This window comes from Nothobranchius furzeri, chromosome 4 (genome assembly GCF_043380555.1).
Source record: "Nothobranchius furzeri strain GRZ-AD chromosome 4, NfurGRZ-RIMD1, whole genome shotgun sequence".
Taxonomy (NCBI): domain Eukaryota; kingdom Metazoa; phylum Chordata; class Actinopteri; order Cyprinodontiformes; family Nothobranchiidae; genus Nothobranchius; species Nothobranchius furzeri.
Genome location: NC_091744.1, coordinates 79684630 through 79703453, shown reverse-complemented (window position 1 = coordinate 79703453; position 18824 = coordinate 79684630). Strand labels below are relative to the sequence as shown.

Here is an 18824-nt window from a genome sequence, read left to right as displayed (position 1 = left end):
AGCTCCCAAACCTCTCCGGGGGTCTCTAGAGTCTGGATCTGCTGCTTTCATCAGTACTTTTTATCTTCTGGATCATGTGGCAGCTTCGGCTCACCGTGCTGCTCGGTAAGTCAGCTAATTCTGAGCGGCCCGGTTCTGTTAGACTTTCCTGGTAGAACTTTTGAACTCGCATTACCTGTGAGACAGAATCAGGTCTAAGATCAGAAGCCATTTGTGCTTTACTGAGTGAAAAGATTTTACTTTAGATTAAATATTTTATAACTTGGTGTACAACAAGCATAGCTGTTCCCAGCCTAGTAGCGTCTGAATCAGCTGGTTTAGAAAAGGAAAAGGGGACTAAGCTAAAATTGGTTTTCATCAGATGGGTTGTTCAGTTTGGAAAGAAATCAGACTGGGGATACGCTGTTCTTCAGACAAAAAGTAACTTCATGTTGAAATAATGCAACTTTCATCCTCTGTAGGTTTCATTTAAAGATTTTGGCATTTGAGTTGTAACCAGTAAGAGTCAGTTCAGGAGTCCGCCCAAAAACTAAAGTGCGGGTGGCCGTCTCTGACCAGCTAATGAAAAACTTTTCACAGATTTGCAATACAAGCAGGGCCAGATTAACACTTTGTTGTACCCTGGGCAACAATATTAAAGGGCCCCATCATCACGACCCAAGGATCACCATAAAATGGTCACATACAGAATATTTACTGTAATATGCAGTAAATATACTCAATACTTGAATGCTTGACATCACGTAACCCGCTCAGGGTAACCTTTGGCCCTCTCTTCATTGGTCAGCCGGCGGGGTGGGGGTGGGGGGGGGGTGGGGGGGGGGTACATTTAGCCTTGGCCCCCAAAAGGTCTTGAGACAGCCCTGGGTGTGTGACTGAGTTTTGAAGGTGATCTGAATTGTATACATATTACATGTGTAACTTATTGCTTTATACAGGTAAAAACGTGTAGTGGAGATAAATCTACCTACATTTTACTTTGTTTTTTTGTTTTTATTTAACTATTTTCCTGTCCTGTGTATCTCATCTTCCTGCATCTCCTCTAAACTCTCCAGAAAAACTGCTGCCTGGATTCTTACTTTTTCACCTCATCAGTTACTTTTGAGCAGATCAAAGGGATCTCCTGACCGCAAATCGGAGAGCGCGTTTCGATGCTGCGTCAGTGAGGTGAAATCACCGCAGCACACGATGAGCTCCTCAGTAGCAGAGTGCTTCAGGCACAAATAAGACAGAAAGTAGAAAACATGTGCGGACATGAACGATCGTGTGCTAATTATAGTTTTTTGGTTGCGCCACTTTGAGAATGGACCGTGCGCTGGACGCAGCTGCCTGGAGCGCTGAACACCAACGATCATCGCTATACGTGCTCTCTGCTCAAAAGAGTCCATGAATGATGTAATATAGGTAGAAAACGTTTTTCCGGCTCCACTGGATGTGTAGGATATCCAGCTCCCCCATAATTCGATCCCTGCTCCTGGATGAAAAACCGGACATTTTCATCAATAGGCTACAAGAACCCCCCGGACGCCCGGACAGAGAGTGAAAAGTGGACATGTCCGGGGAAAAGAGGATGTATGGTCACCCTAGTTTAATATATAGCGGGAGATTACAGATACAGTACTTTGCTCATGCTCTTGTTGCCCTGGGCCTGGGCCCTTTGGAGTTCGTGGGCCCCGGGCAATTGCCCAGTTGCCCATATGGTTTATCTGGCCTTGAATACAAGGCAATGTGGTTTTTTCGGTTGATGTCAGCATTCATGATAATGATAAATGACCCGCACTTGTATAGCGCCTTTCAGAGTCAGAGGACTCCAAAGTGACTACAGTGTATCATCCATCCATTCACACGCTGATGGTGATGAGCTATGATGTAGCCACAGCTGCCCTGGGGTGCATTGACAGAGGCGACATGCGGTTGGAGTTGATATGGATGTGGTTAGAGTTGTTCATCCACATGACATGCAGAGGTGCTGAGTGCCAACCATCGAGATAAAACATATAAAATATGGACGTAGCCTGCCCATTGCTCCACCGCGGTTAATTTAAAGCCAAAAATGGACCTCTGATTATTATAGCGCTAAGTTCACAATTTCGGTACAAAACTCCCCAAAACAGCTTTCTGTTGGTGGCGATGGCAGGAGAACAGTTGGCACTTAGCATGGGAAGACAGTTTGCTGCTAAATCAAATAGCCAATCATAGAGCCTTTCTGTGCCGAAAAAGACAGGACCTTCCTTGGACATCCTACGATTCCAAATGATACCTCCTACATGGGAGACAGTGTCGGTGCAGGATCGGCTCGGGGTCCTTTGACTGCCGATGACGTCAAAGTAGTTGATTGGCTGAACATGAAGCTTACGGAAGTTACGTTATTACGTTACGATTTTGATTGGTCAGAACAAATTTGCGGTCATAGTCTTGGTGGTTCTAGTCCAAAAATCAACACTTTTTGGAGAAAATGTGTTTGAATTTCTAAAGGAAATGTAAAATATAAGCAAATGATAAACGGTGACCCTCAAAAGCTCTTGATGTTGATGAAATAGGGCAAAAATAAATTATAAGAACTTTATTGAAAGACACCAAGCAATATGTTGAGTCAAAGAATGTATTTAGATAACAACTAAGGAAATATACAGACAAACTCCACATTAATACAAACAGATATGGCTTCACATATAAGAACTGTTCTATTTGTTGTCAGTCCGATGTTGGTTTTATGCAGTTTCACATTCTTTACTAAACAAAGATAATATGGAGTTTTATTAACAAATTACAATTATAAAGAAAACATTTAGGTGTCAACAAACAAGAATTTATTAACAAAACTGCTGATGTCCTTCCAAAACGTATGTGTGAAAGCCGAGTAGATTTGCAGTAATGTGACGTCATCGGCAGTCGAAGGACCCCGAGCCGATCCTGCACCCGAGCAGATCCTGTACCGACACCGGTCAACGCGTCGGCTGTCCTGGGGAACGGGAACAGCCAGTCGCCTGCTCTAGCAACTCGTCTCGGGCAGGAGACAGAATTCGGGCATCCGACCCTGTCCAAATAATTCCCTGATTAACACCCAAACACAAAAACACAGACAAAACTAAAGTTCAGAGAGCCGAAAGGGTCGAACATCTATTAACGTGAGGCTGAGACCCAGGTTGAAGCCTTTCTGCAAAGCTAGCTCTGAAGTCACGTGGCTCTGATGCTCATTAATTATTCAGAATTTTAAGCATTTAATACACTTAAATAGAAGAGTTACAAACAATTCACTCCCCTCCAGAGTTGTCATGAGTGTAAACTAGATCTATTAAACCTAAAATGGGTTTCCAAATCAGGCTGCAAACATGTTTATTTCTGCTGTGAAAACGGCTTTTTTAACATGGGAGTCAATGAGGATCTGCTCACTTCTGCTGCCGGCCCCTAGTGGATGAGGGTGGAACTGCAATTTTAGCCACTTCTTGGCTTCAAAAAATGTAGGCCATAATGGCCCCTTGGTGCTCAGAGACAAGGCAGATATTTAAAATATTTTTATTTAACTTTTATTTAACCAGATGAATTGATTGAGAACTCATTCTCATTTACGACGATCTGGCCCAGAGGCGGCAGCATCAGACACACATAGTTTTATACCAAAGAACTCTGACTCAAAAAAAAAGAAAAGCTATACAAGTGTGGGTCATTAATCAGTCATGAGTCATCAAATGCTTCTTGTTGCACACTTTATACTACACAATACACAACACAGAACGTGTGCTCTTGTAGTGTACGCCTTGCTTTAGCTGGGTAAGACCAGGGGTGTCAAACTCAGTTTTGCTCAGGGGCCACATTGAGGAAAATCTAGTCCCAAGTGGGCCAGGCCAGTAAAATTAAAGTATGTATGAATTAAAAACTGCTTCAGATTGTTTTCTTTGTTTTAATACGATCAACACAAAACAAAGCTGGAGCCTGAGGACAGTGTATCCAAAATAGTTTAAGCACAACATCACTATTAATAATAAAACACCTGAAGTGTTTTTGAAAATGTGAAATACAAAACATAAAACCCAGACTATTCCTCAGTAATTCAAATAACTGATTCACAGATCACATGGCTATATCAGTTTCATGCATGTCTTTGACTCCTGATACCTGACATCTTTTAGATTTCACCAGCAGTTGAATTGAAAAATGAAAGCTTATTTTCAGACTTTACATTGTAAAGTCTGAAAATAAGGTTTACACAATCATCTCGCGGGCCGGATTTAAACTGTGTGCGGGCCTGATCCGGCCCGCGGGCCGCATATTTGACACCCCTGGGTAAGACGGTGATTTCTCATCAGAAATGTTCTTCAGCCCATAATGGAGACTCTGTTTGATCTGTCTCTCAGTTCTTCAGGTGTTCACCTATACTCAGGAGGATGGGGCCTCAGGGGCAGGGTCCTTGGATGAGGTCAACCTCCCAGAGCTCAGTGATGTGTGCACTAAAGGCAGCTGTTACCCAGCGACAGGAGACCTTCTGATTGGTCGTGTTCACCAGCTGTTCTCCACCTCCACCTGTGGAATAAACCACCCTGAACCATTCTGCATTGTCAGCCACCTTCAGGTAAAAAAAAACACAGGAAACAAGTAAAACACCAAACAATCCATGTTCTCCTTGGTTGGTATTATCTAAAACATGTAACAGCTGCTTGGTAAAGTAATTCTGATTATTTCAAAATTGGTTACTCAATGAGTTAGAAACACAAAATAAATAAATAAAAATGAAGCAAAATTTTCTAACTCCAAATGCGACTTAATGTGTAATTTCTGGACGGTGATGATCCGGGTTTATGTAATTCATTTGCCAGTTGGTGACAGGTTTTTGAAGCCTTTAAGATACCTAACCACTGAACTAAAATGGGGAATTTGATTGTTTCAAAATAAAAAAATCTATTTTTGCAGCTAAATAGAATGAGTGACATATTGAAAGAATGAATACATGAAAAACAGAGCTCACCTTTCCTTTTCAAGTGTTCTCTGTTTCAGCCTTTAAACAACTGAGTGTTTTACAGTGTTTTGTTAAACATGAAAGTGAATTCCAGTCTGTGAGGTTTCCTGTGTAAAATGATCCCCTATAAGGAAACTCTAAGCCCTGACGCTGACAGATGTTTATCCAGATGTTTCTGCAGACAGAACACTAACAACTTCATAGGTCAAATGCTCAACAGTTTTAACTTCTGCATTTTTTCTTTCACTGGTTCTGAATTTGTTTGAGATATTTTCTCAGTCTCATGTGGTGCTTTGACCTCCAGCACCAAAGCATCTAAAAGCTGAATAAAGACGACAGCCTGTGGAGCTGGAAGAGTGCTGGCTCAATCTGTTTTTGATAAAGATACAGATGTATGTTGATTGTGATGTTATGTTGTTTACTGCTGAAAGGGGAATGCACTCCATTTTTAAATGTAAAAGTAAGTAAAAACTGAAACCTTTAAAACTGGTTGTTGAAGACTTAATTGTTAATCTGTTTATCTGGACTGACCAATAGCAGGAATGTGAGGAATTTACCTCTGTTAACCCTTCCTTTGGTCTTTAACCAGGAGGAGAAGAAGTGCTTTGTTTGTGACTCTACAGCACCTCATGCTGAGCTGAATGATTACACAAACAGCCATCGCATTGAGAACGTTGTCACCACTTTCGGTCCAAACAGACTGAAGACTTGGTGGCAGTCTGAAAATGGTAAGCATTCACTCGTTGTATATTGTTTTAAAAGGGTGACTTCACCATGAAAAAGAAAATCCCGACCCCCCCACCCTACCTTCTTCTACTTGAACACCAACAATACCCCGGTCCTAAAACCATTGTGCTGGACCTGAATAAAAAGGCATCCCATTCTCAAACAGCTCCTCACATGGTTTTTGTTTCTTAAATTCGTTTGTCACCAGAAATTATGCTAAATTGTGTGTAAACTGAATTACTAATCCACAAATATACATTCTATCAAATGTTACTTATTTAAACAATTACAAAAACACATTTTAAACAACATAAAGAAACTTTAAGCAAAATATTGATTCACTTTCAACTATTAGAGCCTGTAGATGTATTTATTCATTTGAAAGTGACAATGCATATCCATCCATCCATTCATCCATCCATCCATCCATCCATCCATTCATCCATCCCACTTATCCACTTAGCAGTCCCAGGATTGAAGGAAGGGAAAAATGACCATCCATCCATTCATTCCTTCCTTCCTTCATTCGTTTGTTCATTCATTCATTCATTCATTCATTCATTCATTCATTCATTCATTCATTCATTCATTCAGTCGTTCATTCATTCATTCATTCATTCATTCATTCCACTTATCCACTTAGCAGTCCCAGGATTGAAGGAAGGGAAAAACGACGAGAGAGCCTCGACTGATGCACTTTTTTTTCTTTCATGATTGTTTGCTCCTGTTGTATTGTTGTGTGTTGTTTTTTTTCTCCTTCTGCAGGTCTAGAAGCAGACTCTTGTTCATCATTGATTGTGTATTTTTGTGGACCCCCCCCCCCCCTTCTTTTGTCTCTTCCTTTCACTTTCACCTCTGTCTCCATGTCTGGTCCGAATTATAAAGCATTCAAAAAACAATAACAATAAAGTTTGAAGTATCAGGCGTGACATTAAAAGCAGACGCTTTGATGCTCCACCTGAGAGTAAATCTGTAAAGCTTGTCACCAGCATTCAGACATCAATTCTGTTTGCTTCACAGCGTGACAGGACATGGGAGGAAAAAAAAAGAAAAGAAATACCCCCCCCCCCCCCCCCCCCACTAATCATTATACATGACAAGATATGATGACTGGGCTTTAAAAGAATTTGGCTGTTTGTTGAACTACACATTTGTTTATATAAACCATCCAACGCAATCTGTTGAATCTACGCACCCTTATGTGAAGATCCCCATTCAGATCCAGGGGGTCACAAGGTCGGGACGGACATGGACCTCAAGGTATCAGGAACCCGTAGATTTGCTCCGACACGACCTGTCTAGTCTTGAGTTATCTCCAGGTACCATCTGGAAGCTGGAATGCTTGTTTGCATCTAAGGCTGTTGTTCGGTGTTGGAAGAGCCGTTTTGTGTCTGTATCACTCACAATGTTGCAGAGAGGATTTTGACTGGATGTAGCTTTTGACCTAGTTGAGCCATTTACCCATATGGTAAATGGCCTGTGTTTGATATAGCACCTTCTAGAGTACTGGAACCCCCCCAAGGTGCTTTACAACACAATCAGTCATTCACCTGTTCACACACACATTCACACACTGGTGGGGATGAGCTACAATGCAGCCACAGCTGCCCTGGGGCGCACTGACAGAGGCGAGGCTGCTGAGCACTGGCGCCACCAGTCCCTCTGACCAGCACTGTGGGCAAGGTGGGTTAAGTGTCCTGCCCAAGGACACAACGACAGCGACAAACTGAGCGGAGCTCGAACCTGCAACCGATTGCGATTATGCCACCGTCGGCCTTACTTACTTCCTACTTACTCATACGTTTACAAAGGTTAAATACAAGTGAGTAAAGCATGAAAAAAGCAAGATTTGTCGTTTCAGTTCTCATTTTTGAAGCAGCAGTACATCAAATTGTTTTCTTTTCTTTCACAACATCAAAGTCTGAGCTGCGCATATGTGTGAGCGAGTGCCTGGTTTTGAGGTGAATGAGGATGCCAGCATCGGTCAGTGTTCCATGAGCTCAACTGCTGTATTCTGTTCATCCGAGCCGGGCCCAAGGCTTCAGCTGGGCTCGTTGTTCAACAGTCAATATCTAACATGTCCACATTCTGTTGTACACAGGACTGGAGAACGTCACCATCCAGCTGAATCTTGAGGCTGAATTTCACTTCACACATCTTATTATGACCTTTAAAGTGAGTCACTCACAGATAAACAGAAATCAAGTCTTGTTTATACCACATAATACACTGTTCAAACGTCACAGGGCTAAAGGTGAGGTTTCACCTGAACTTGTTGCTTATCAAAAACAATGTGGCAACTTTACGTGTTTGTGCTACTAGATCAAAATATAATCCGCCACTAAATAGAGTAAAGTTATTCAGATCTTTGTTTCTAAACTGGAGTGTCAACGCTAACTTCATCCAAAGGCCATTCATGCTTGATTCAAAACGGAGCACAGTTCTTGAATTTCAGTGGTACTATTGTGTGATCTTCAACCTTTTGAATTTGACTTTTTTCTTCAGACATTTCGACCAGCTGCCATGGTGATTGAGCGATCTGCAGACTTTGGGAAAACGTGGCAGGTTTACCGTTACTTTGCTTATGACTGTGAGTCATCCTTCCCTTCAGTCCCCCATGGTCCAATGCAAAAGGTTGATGATGTCATCTGTGACTCGCGTTACTCCGACATTGAGCCGTCCACTGAGGGAGAGGTACAACTGCTTGTCAAAGACTTTTACACATTGGAAGGTGGTAGGGTTGTTATGTACAGTCAAGTTAATAAATATTAGGACATTAACACAATTCTAACATTTTTGGGGCTATCCACCACCACAAAGGATTTTAAATGAAACAAACATGATGTGCTATAATTGCAGACTGTCAGCTTTAATTTGATGGTATTTACATCCAGATCAGGTGAGCGGCGTAGGAATGACATGTTTGCATATGTGCCTCCCACTCGTTAGGGGCCAAACGTAATGGGGTCAATTGGCTTCTCGGCTGTTTCATGGCCAGGTGTGTGATATTCCCTCATCATCCCAATTACAATGTGCTGATAAAAGCTCCAGAGTTAATTTCAGTTGTGTTATTTGAATTTGGAATCGTTTGCTGTCAACTCTCTAGATAAGATCCAAAGAACTATCTCCATCAGTGAAGCAAGCCATCATTAGGCTATAAAAACCAAACAAAATCATCAAAGTGGCCAAAAATAAGGAACGCGTCAGTGAGCTCAGCGATTAATCATACATTTCACTTGTTGAAGACAAAACTGAAGGGAAAAGGCCCCAACAACAAGCAGGAACTGAAGACAGCTGCAGTAAAGGCCTGGCAGAGAATCACATGGATGAAACCCAACATCTAGTTATGCCTATGCATTCCAGACTTCAGGCTGTAATTGACTGCAAAGGATTTGCAACAAAGTATTAAAATCACACAATGCATCCAACTCCTTTGGCCCCTCCCACGAGTGGTGAGCCCATGGGGGGGGGGGGGGGGGGGGGGGGGGAACCCATGTCTCCTCTTCGGGCTCCAGGAGTCAAAGCCCGGCCACCAGGCGCTTGCTAGCGTGCCCCACCTCCAAGCCTGGCTCCAGAGTGGGCCTAGCTGACCTGCATTTATATTTTTCTTCATAAGGGGTTTGTGGGCTGCACTTTGTCTGATCCCTCACCTAGGACCTATTTGCCACAGGTGACCCTACCAGATGCATAAAGCCTCAGACAACTTTGCTTCAAGGGCAGGGGCGTGTCCAGGGAGTGGCCTGGGGTAGCACATGCCACCCTTAGAATCTGATTGGCCACCCCGGGTGCCACCCCACTAAGTTCCAGTTTAAATTGACTTTACATTGTCGACAAAAGGTTTGGGTTGTAAACTCCGAAATAGTGTGTGGTTGCATGCACCTTTCAGCTTGTTTTCTAGCCCAGGCATGTAGTATTAATATTATTTAATATTTTTTAATATTCACATACATAGTATTTAGAGTCCCACTCAACTACAGTTTGTGGCAGTAATGCAACAGAAAGGGACTTGCTAACCACCACAAAAGTAGAAGATGAAGAGGGGAAAAAAATGGTGATTGTGCAATGTGAAACTCAAAAATTCACTAGAGAGTAAATAAATAAACGATTTGTGTAAATAAATAAATAAGCATAACCATTGGTGGCACCCACGAATAAACAAGTGCCCCACATGGGCCACCCCATTTTAAATGTCCTGGACACGGCTCTGTTCAAGGGTCATTGGGACACTCAAACCCCTCCTCCACGATGAGGTGGCAGCCCAGTGTAATGTTTTATAAGTGGTTACTTTTAATCAATTGTCAATAGAATATAAAGGCAATCAATAAAATATAATATTCCATAAAAATATAGATTATCAATATTATTGAGCCTTTAATATTTGATTGATGATGAAACTGGGTACTTTGGGTAACGCCAGGGAAACAACACTTTATAATAATTTGACACAGAGACAAAAATATAGTTTATAAAAATCTATTTATTACTATATTAATGACGATGAAAGGCAAATGATTATAAATAGTGATCTACATTGATATAATATGAGACAATGAATGAACTCTGATGAAACACGACCTTGTATATTTCAAGACCTTCACTAAGTGACTCAGAAAGGTGTGATGTCTGGGACTATAAAATAAATTGTGCTGTTTGTAATTTAAAAAGTTATCGCAAATAACTTTGTTGGACATTTCCAATGCTACACCAGGGAGGGTCCAATTATATGCAAACTGTTGTATTTGTTACACCATCCACCTGATTTGGATGAAAATACCGTCATAGTAAAGCTGACAGTCAGCAGTTATAACACATCATGTTTGTTTTATTACAAATCCATCGTGGTGATGTATAGAGCCAAAAAGTTACAATTGTGTAGATATCTCAATATTTATGGACCTGACTGTAGATGCCACTGTGATATCACAGGATGTTATTTTTGCTATTGCAACATTTGAATGCAAACATAATTTGATTAAAGGTTCTTTTACAGGTCATTTACAGAGTTCTGGACCCAGCTTTTTGGATTGAAGACCCATATAGCCCACAAATCCAAAGTATGACTCCCAAAATCAGCTCACTTAACTCAAGTTCAATCAGTCTAGAATAACTGATCATTGATTATAGATCTGTTTTCTCTTCATTTAGACTTGTTGAAGATTACCAATCTACGGGTGAAATTCACAAAACTGCACACACTTGGTGATAACCTGTTAGATTCTCGTGTAGAGATCAAAGAGAAATATTACTACGCCATCTATGACATGGTGGTAAGAGGAAACTGCTTCTGCTATGGACACGCCTCTGAGTGCGCTCCAGTCAATGGTGGTAGCCATTCCAGGGAGGGGAAGGTGAGACATAAACCATTCCAGAGGGTCTTGATTGAAAGTAGGGCTGCCACAAACAACAATTTTAGTAGCTGACTAATCGTGTCATCCATAAAAGTTTAGCTTATTGTACCAGGATGCTTTAATATACCCATCATTAGCTTCTAGTCTAAAGTGTGATCAGCTATGGTCCATCTAATAATAAAGACAAGATGATGGCTTTTAAAATAACTTTTAATTAACTTTGTAACCTGTTACAGTCTGATGGAGGTAGACACCTAAAACCAAAAATAAATTTCATACAAAAATGACTTGTGTTCACAAGAGGCATGGTGACAAGGTTGAAGCGCTTCATCTTCCAATCTTAACTCGGTAAATGGCAGGACACACCAAGGTACACCTCTGTAGCACGGCTGGTCCACATGTCAGCAGCACGTCATTAAAAGATATTAAAGTTAGGACCAAAAATGCCCTATCACCTCTTGTTTTGAACATTGTTCGTGTGACGATGAACAAATCCTGATCAGCTGAGCAAAGGGAGCGTGTAGGGACATGCATCTGTTAGCCTGGCCTGCCAGACTCGTCCTCTGTTTGATGCTACACAGAGAAAGAGTCTGTTAACTCACAGGCAGAGAGGCACATGAGGGGCGGGACTAGGCAGCTCAAAAATAACCAATCAGAAAAAAGAAGGAAATGCCGGTCGTACCGAGCGACGGTGAAGTTTTTTAGCTGTAGTGAAAAAAGGCATCCGGCAACGGCGCAAACATTTTTTTTTAGAAGAAAGGATTTTAGCGCTTCTATTTGTTGTGGTTTAAAAGACATTCAAGTCATTTAGACCAGAGGAAAGAGCCACAGCAAACTCCGCTTCAGTCGCCATGTTTATGACAAACTCGGCGTTATCGTGTGTGACGTACGCTACTCAGCACTGATTGGCTACGGTTAGAATTCTCACGGGGCGGGGTTATTTGAATAGGAGAGTTCCCACACCCTTTCTCTGTGCAGAATTAAACAGAGGAGTCTGGCAGGCCAGGCTAGATAACACAGCCCCATGTGTGATCCAACGTGTAAACACCGTTGTCTCTGTTCAAAAACATGTTCATGGAGACAGAGTGAATAGGAAAGAGGGAAATCAGTGGTTCCTGGGGAATGTGGAATAGATAGAAAGAGCAGAATAAGGAGAGGGTGGAGTTGAAGGTGACGCAAAAACCAGCCTGAACAGGTGAGCTTTCAGCTGCTATTTAATGGAGACCACCGAGTCCACTGATCTCTGGCTCAGGGGTAGGGGGTCATGTTTTCTTACTCCGGTGACGAATGCTGATCGGCATTGTCTTTACTGCGCATGCGCCTTGGAGCTTAAGCCGCGTTTGAGCAGGAGGCAACCGCAGAATGTGCCACAGCAGGCGAGATAAAAAATATTTGTATAAAATAAATGACGTGTCGATGATTACATTAATTGTCGCCTATTTTATTTCTCAACATCTTCGTGACGTGTCGACTAATCGTGGCAGCCCTAATTGAAAGTAACAGTTTTTTAATGTTGTTTTGATATTAATTGTTCAAAAGTCAATTGTTTGTATTTGCATTTTGTTTCTACAACAAGTCAACTTAAAGCAGAAACTATCAGCTCTTCACATAATAAGGCTAACCTTATTTATTCTGTTGGATGAAAAAAAACATTTGTGAGTTACTTGGTTCCATTTACATTGATTGATTGAAAAGAACATAAGAAATCAATCAATCAATCAATCAATCAATCAATCAATCAATCAATCAATCAATCAATCATCAATCAGTCAGTCAGTCAATTTTATTCTTGAAGTGCATACAGAGAATTGCAAAAACCAGCCTTGATGTAATAAAAGCATGCCTAACTGTCTCTAAGTGTGGTCAGAACAAACGTGATTTAATCCTTGAGTCGAAAGTTGTTTTTGTTCTATAATTGCTTTGTCAATGTTTCTTTTTATAAATATGTCAAATTGAAACTGTAAGTTGGTGTTGAGGTATTATTGGCCAGTGTTCTATATTAATGTGTTTCAGGTTCATGGTCACTGTATGTGCAATCACAACACCAAGGGACTGAACTGTGAACAGTGTCAGGATTTCTACCATGACCATCCCTGGAGACCAGCAGAGGGACACAACACCAATGCTTGCAAGAGTGAGTCCGCAGAGCCCAGACAAGTTCAATCTGGTCCAAACTGCTCCACAGGAGCTGATCCAAAATACTGTAATTCCAGTATCAATATCACAATGAACTGGTTGTACTGGTCAATTTCATGTGACCTTCATTTGGTCCTCTGAGAAGTGGTTTTGGGGTGTGTGGTTTATTACTAGCATTAGGCAGCCAGAGACATAAGAGTATGTTCACAGGGCCCAGAAGAATTTCAACTGATTGAACTGTTTGCACATAAATAAGTTACCTTACTCACCTGAACTAACTCCTAATTCTCCCAACACCAATCCCCAGAGTGTAACTGCAACCAGCACTCTGACTCCTGCCATTTCAATATGGCCGTGTTCGTGGCTTCAGGAAATGTCAGTGGAGGCATTTGCGATGACTGTCAGCACAACACAACTGGGCACAACTGTGAGCAGTGTAAACCTTTCTTCTACCAACATCCGCAACGAGACATCAGAGATCCAAATATCTGCCATCGTAAGTTTGCTTGTTTAACTTGAACAGCTTTAACACTGTACTAAAAAGTAGTCTAATGCCATTTCAAGAAGCAATTAAACGCAGCTTTCTAGACCAGGGGCTTGAACTCCAGTCCTCAAGGTCCACTACCCAGCATGTTTTAGTTGTTTTCCTATTTCAATACATCTGGTTTTCATCTGCAGGTGGTTAACTGGTTGAAAAGGTGATTCAACCATTTGATCAAGTGTGCTGATGCAGGTAAACAATTAAAATATGATGGACAAAGAGTAGCAAATCAAATGGCACATTCTAAGTACTGTAATCTATGCAGGTGTATGCCCATTAAACCAGTTCCAGTGCTAAATACAGGTTTCCCGTGGGGTCTTAAAAAGAATCTGGAAACAATACCTTAAAAAGTCTTGAATTTTCATAACTGGGTCTAAAAATTTGTGGTGTGTGTAAATTCTCCATTCTGTATTTGCTCTCTAAAGTTTTGTTTGTCAACCACAACCATTTTAATTAAATAACATAGCATAAATAAAGAGTGACGGGACCAATAATTGAGAACACAGTGCAGCCTCGGGTCAAAATACTCCGAACACGTGACATATTCAGCTCCTGCGCCACAGCAGCGGTACCAAACAGTAAACAAAACACAGCCCCCCAGCAGAGGAGGAACGCGGACAATCTCGGCAGACCATGAGAAAGTTGACTTACGCGCCTAGGGGCTGGGTGCCAGAACTCTGGACCTCTTTGGGACTGAGTGAAAACATTCGGTAGGTACTGATATCAGAAAAACATGATTAACTGTCCCAATGTGCCACGACGGGTCACACGACTGATCCCGAGTCACGTTATGAGTGGAGGAGATGTGTCTCCTTTTAACAACACTTCTATGCAGTTCGCAGATGAAAATGCTAAAATACTCAAATGTTTTGGTGCATTTTGCTAAAGTAATCAGCAGCTAAATGCAACACCAGCGTGAAGATTTGTGCCACAAAAATTAGTAAAAATTAGCACCTCCTTTTGCAGGGAATCATCTTGAGAGCTGAAACATGGAAAGTCTTTGACTGCAAAAAGTAAACCCAAGTCCATCACCTTCCAAATCACTGGAGGAGTCTGAGGATGGAGGCTGAGAAAAGCAAAAATAGGACATAAAACCAACTTACCTGCTCTTTACCAGCATTATAACATGCAGTTGCACATGGTTGTTATTACTGCTATTACTGACATGAAATTAAGCATTAATGAAGGCTAATTTTGTACAGATATCTCCAGGTTTTGGCTTTACTTTTTGCACTGTAGCTTTGCTCTGTTTTTGCTTAGAACATAAAGTATAATAAAAAATAATAAAATAATATAAACAATAAGAACAATACCTTTAGGTACCTTTTTTATCCTCTCTTAAAATTAAAAAATATAGAGGGCATAGCGTTACTCGGAGGTATCCTGCTACCCTTACAGTCATCCGGTCCATGATAGTGTACTTACTATTGTATTTACATTGTTTTAATGTATTTCAGACACTTTTTAACATGGATAAATTTGTCCTTCATTATCCTTCACCTTCTCATGCAATCAGCACCTCTAAATCCATGTTTCTTGTCATTTCTGTCCACGAATAAAAGGCTTGCTGCATATCTATTTACTCCTTCAGTCACGGGTGAATAAACATTTAAATTTTAGGACTTTTTCTGCGATGCATTCTTCAGTCTGTTCCGTGTCTGGCACCTATAAGTCTTTTTATTTTTTGAGGGAGCAATAGGGAGCCTACGTTTCCTCTCTTCCCGGTCAGTTCATGGATTCCCGGAAGAACGAAAAAATTAATGTAAGTCAGTGGAGCTTAAAGAGTTATTTTCGAATTCGCTTTGCCTTACGCCCTGGATCGCACACATGTTGTACTGCAGTTTCAATGAAAACTAATGATGGGTATTTCCACCATGCCGGTCACGTACTTAGAGATTTATCAGCTTGTAAAAGTTCGTAATTAGCACGACTACAAACAAGACATCGATGTGTCGCATATATGACACCACCACCGAATCTCCTCCCCCTAAGCATAGCGACTTACTACATGGCCAGATTTATGGTGGTTCTTTCCTCCTGAAGGAAGGATTTGAAGTTTGCTGAACTTACAGCCATTATCCCTCTGTTTTTCTCCATTTCTGGTTCGATGACGTCACTTTTGTGAAGCACATTTGTGGTGCTGGACTTACTCTCACACAAAACCTAAAATAGCGTTTCCCTCCATGCGAAAAAAAAAGCACATTCTTGGTATCAAATTGCTTCTTTAAAATCCACGAACGCCACAAGTGAAACCCAAAGTACAAAATAAGCCCCATTGACTTGTATTCATTTTTTTGTTCTTCTGGGGTCCCATGGTCCGGAAGTAGACAGGCCTGACTTAAGGCTGATTCATGCTTCTCCGTCTGCGTCAGTGAGGAGACACGCAACGCCATTATCTGTCCTTGCGTAGGGCTCCGGCAGGCACGCAAGTACGTACGGAGTCAAGCCCACTTTTTCAAACATCCGTCAAATGAGACAGATTATGCAGCTTGTGATTGGTCAGGACGCCGCTGTTGTTTACAGCGCCGCCATTGCGCCCTCAAAAACATAAAGGGAGCCCAGGATAACTAGCGGCAGACACGGAGAAGCTTGAAGAATACCTCGTAAAAAACTCTGAAAACATGAACGTTTAATTCCCCGTGACTGGAGGAGTGAAAAGATGTGCAGCAAGCGTTTTATTTGTGGATGGAAATGACAGGAAACGTGGGTTTGGAGGTGGCGAGCGCATACAGAGGTGGAGGAGAATTAGAGACAAATTTGTCTGTTAAAAAGTCTCTTATATACAAAAAACATAATATAAACACACTATTTTGGACCGATACATGCCAGGATACCACAGAACAGCGCTACGCCCTCTGTTGTCCTGCCAGGCAATTGCTTTGCAACACTCTCTAGGAGATGGAGACGTATGAGAGCAAAACGCTTCCCTCAATCCGTGCGTGTCTGTCCCTTGCGGAGCTGACTTAGAAGCATGAACCAGGCTTTAGGCTCCCTATGGGGGTGCTGTTGACAAATTTACAGGAAGCAGCATCCTGACCAATCGCAAACTTGTGGTCTCCATCACTTTTGACGGATTGTTAAAAATTGGGCCATGACTCCGTCAGCCTCTGTGACATTGCATCGACGCAAAATGGCGTTGTGTGTTTCTGCACCGATGCAGATGGAGAAGTATACATTAGGCTTTACACTTGCAAAATTAGAGCAAAGAGGGACTGGGTTGGAGTCTCAGCCCAGAAAATAAATAATGAAAACATTTGACTTCATCTAAGACTCATATAAGACTCATCCTGCTATCCAGTTTCACAATTTGTTTGCAGCCACAACTGGTTTCTTTAATTAATTAAAATTTAAACTATTGCCATTGCTGATTTTTATCCTTGATACTTGTCTTTATAGCCTGTAACTGTGACCCTCTGGGCTCTTTGAATGGAGGAATCTGTGACCGGATGACAGATGTCCAAAATGGTTTAATTGCTGGTCAATGTCGCTGTAAAATCAATGTAGATGGAGAACGCTGTGACCTTTGCAAGATGGGTTATTATGGTCTCAGTGATGAACCTAAAGGTTGTAAAGGTATGAAACAACACAACACATCCGCATTACATGGACACAAAAAAAGCCATAAAACTTGAAGCGGTGGTCTGTAGCCTAATAATTATTATTATAATAATGGATTGATTTTATATAGCGCTTTTCTAAGCACTCATAGCGTTTCCATTATTCACACACTCTTACATTGCCATTTTCCGCCATCAGCCCCTCTGATCACCACCAATATCAGCAAGTCAGGTCAAGAGTCTAATCCAAAAACACAACAGCAGAATACCCCTTGCAGGAGCTGGAACCGATTCTGCCACTCATGAGGCAACCCGCTCTACTTCCTGAGCTAATGCTGCCCCATAGCATCTTGGAGAGGAAGAGCTTATAGCTTTTGTCTTCACTCTTCTTTGCCTTCTATAAGGAGCTGAAATCCATTCTCCATGTCGTGCACACAAATAGCATTGTAGCACTGAGAGACAAGTAATGTTTTGAATATGTTCCTACTCATACACACCTGATTCCAACTGCTGAATTATCTTCCTTGCCTTCTTTGGATTCTGTAGGAGTTGCTAGTAACTTGTTTTAAACAGCTTGCAATGTGGGAGCATCTAAACCTGGCAGGGAATCCGTCGTTGTCGTCGTCTTCCTCCGCTTATCCGGGTCGGGGTCGCGGGTGCAGCATCCCAACTAGGGAGCTCCAGACCGTCCTCTCCACCAGCTCCTCCGGCAGGACCCCAAGGCGTTCCCGGACCAGATTGGAGATGTAACCTCACAACGTGTCCTGGGTCGACCCGGGGGCCTCCGGCAGGACATGCCTTTAACACCTCCCCGGGGAGGCGTCCAGGAGGCATCCTGACCAGATGCCCAAACCACCTCAACTGGCTCCTTTCGATCCGGAGGAGCAGTGGTTCTACTCCGAGTCCCTTACGAATGTCCGAGCTCCTCACCCTATCTCTAAGGCTGAGCCCGGCCACCCTACGGAGGAAACTCATTTCGGCCGCTTGTATCCGCAATCTCGTTCTTTCGGTCATTACCCAAAGCTCATGACCATAGGTGAGGATTGGGACGTAGATCGACCGGTAAATCGAGAGCCTGGCTTTCTGGCTCAGCTCCCTCTTCACCACGACAGATCGGCTCAGCGTCCGCATCACTGCAGACGCCGAACCAATCCGCCTGTCGATGTCCCGATCCCACCTACCCTCACTCGTGAACAAGACCCCGAGATACTTAAACTCCTCCACTTGAGGTAGGACCTCTCCCCCGACCCGGAGTTGGCAAGCCACCCTTTTCCGGTCGAGAACCATGGTCTCAGATTTGGAGGTGCTGATCCTCATCCCAGCTGTTTCACACTCGGCCGCGAACCTACCCAGCAAGAGCTGAAAGTCAGAGCTGGATGAAGCTAGGAGGACCACATCATCTGCAAAAAGCAGAGACGAGATTCTCCTGCCACCAAACTCGACACACTCCACACCACGGCTGCGCCTAGAAATTCTGTCCAATAAGGTAATGAACAGAACCGGTGACAAAGGGCAGCCCTGGTGGAGTCCAACCCTCACCGGGAACAGGTCAGACTTACTAC

General features: G+C 42.4%; 1 protein-coding gene across 2 annotated transcripts in view; it reads left to right on the top strand.

Annotated features, from left to right (window-relative positions):
• lamb1a (laminin, beta 1a) overlaps positions 1-18824 on the top strand; it is a 58648-nt gene continuing 39824 nt past the window's right edge. Inside the window, exons 1-10 of one of the 2 annotated variants that reach the window (XM_015964986.3) lie at positions 1-105; positions 4356-4570; positions 5544-5682; positions 7782-7855; positions 8186-8374; positions 10671-10734; positions 10826-11028; positions 13042-13162; positions 13472-13660; positions 17102-17278. In XM_015964986.3, coding sequence (XP_015820472.3) covers positions 75-105; positions 4356-4570; positions 5544-5682; positions 7782-7855; positions 8186-8374; positions 10671-10734; positions 10826-11028; positions 13042-13162; positions 13472-13660; positions 17102-17278 — 1402 coding nt within the window. In that variant the 5' untranslated portion in view covers positions 1-74. Of the gene's footprint in view, positions 106-4355; positions 4571-5543; positions 5683-7497; positions 7664-7781; positions 7856-8185; positions 8375-10670; positions 10735-10825; positions 11029-13041; positions 13163-13471; positions 13661-17101; positions 17279-18824 lie in introns of those variants that run through there. The other variant, XM_015964987.3, reaches the window with a different exon arrangement.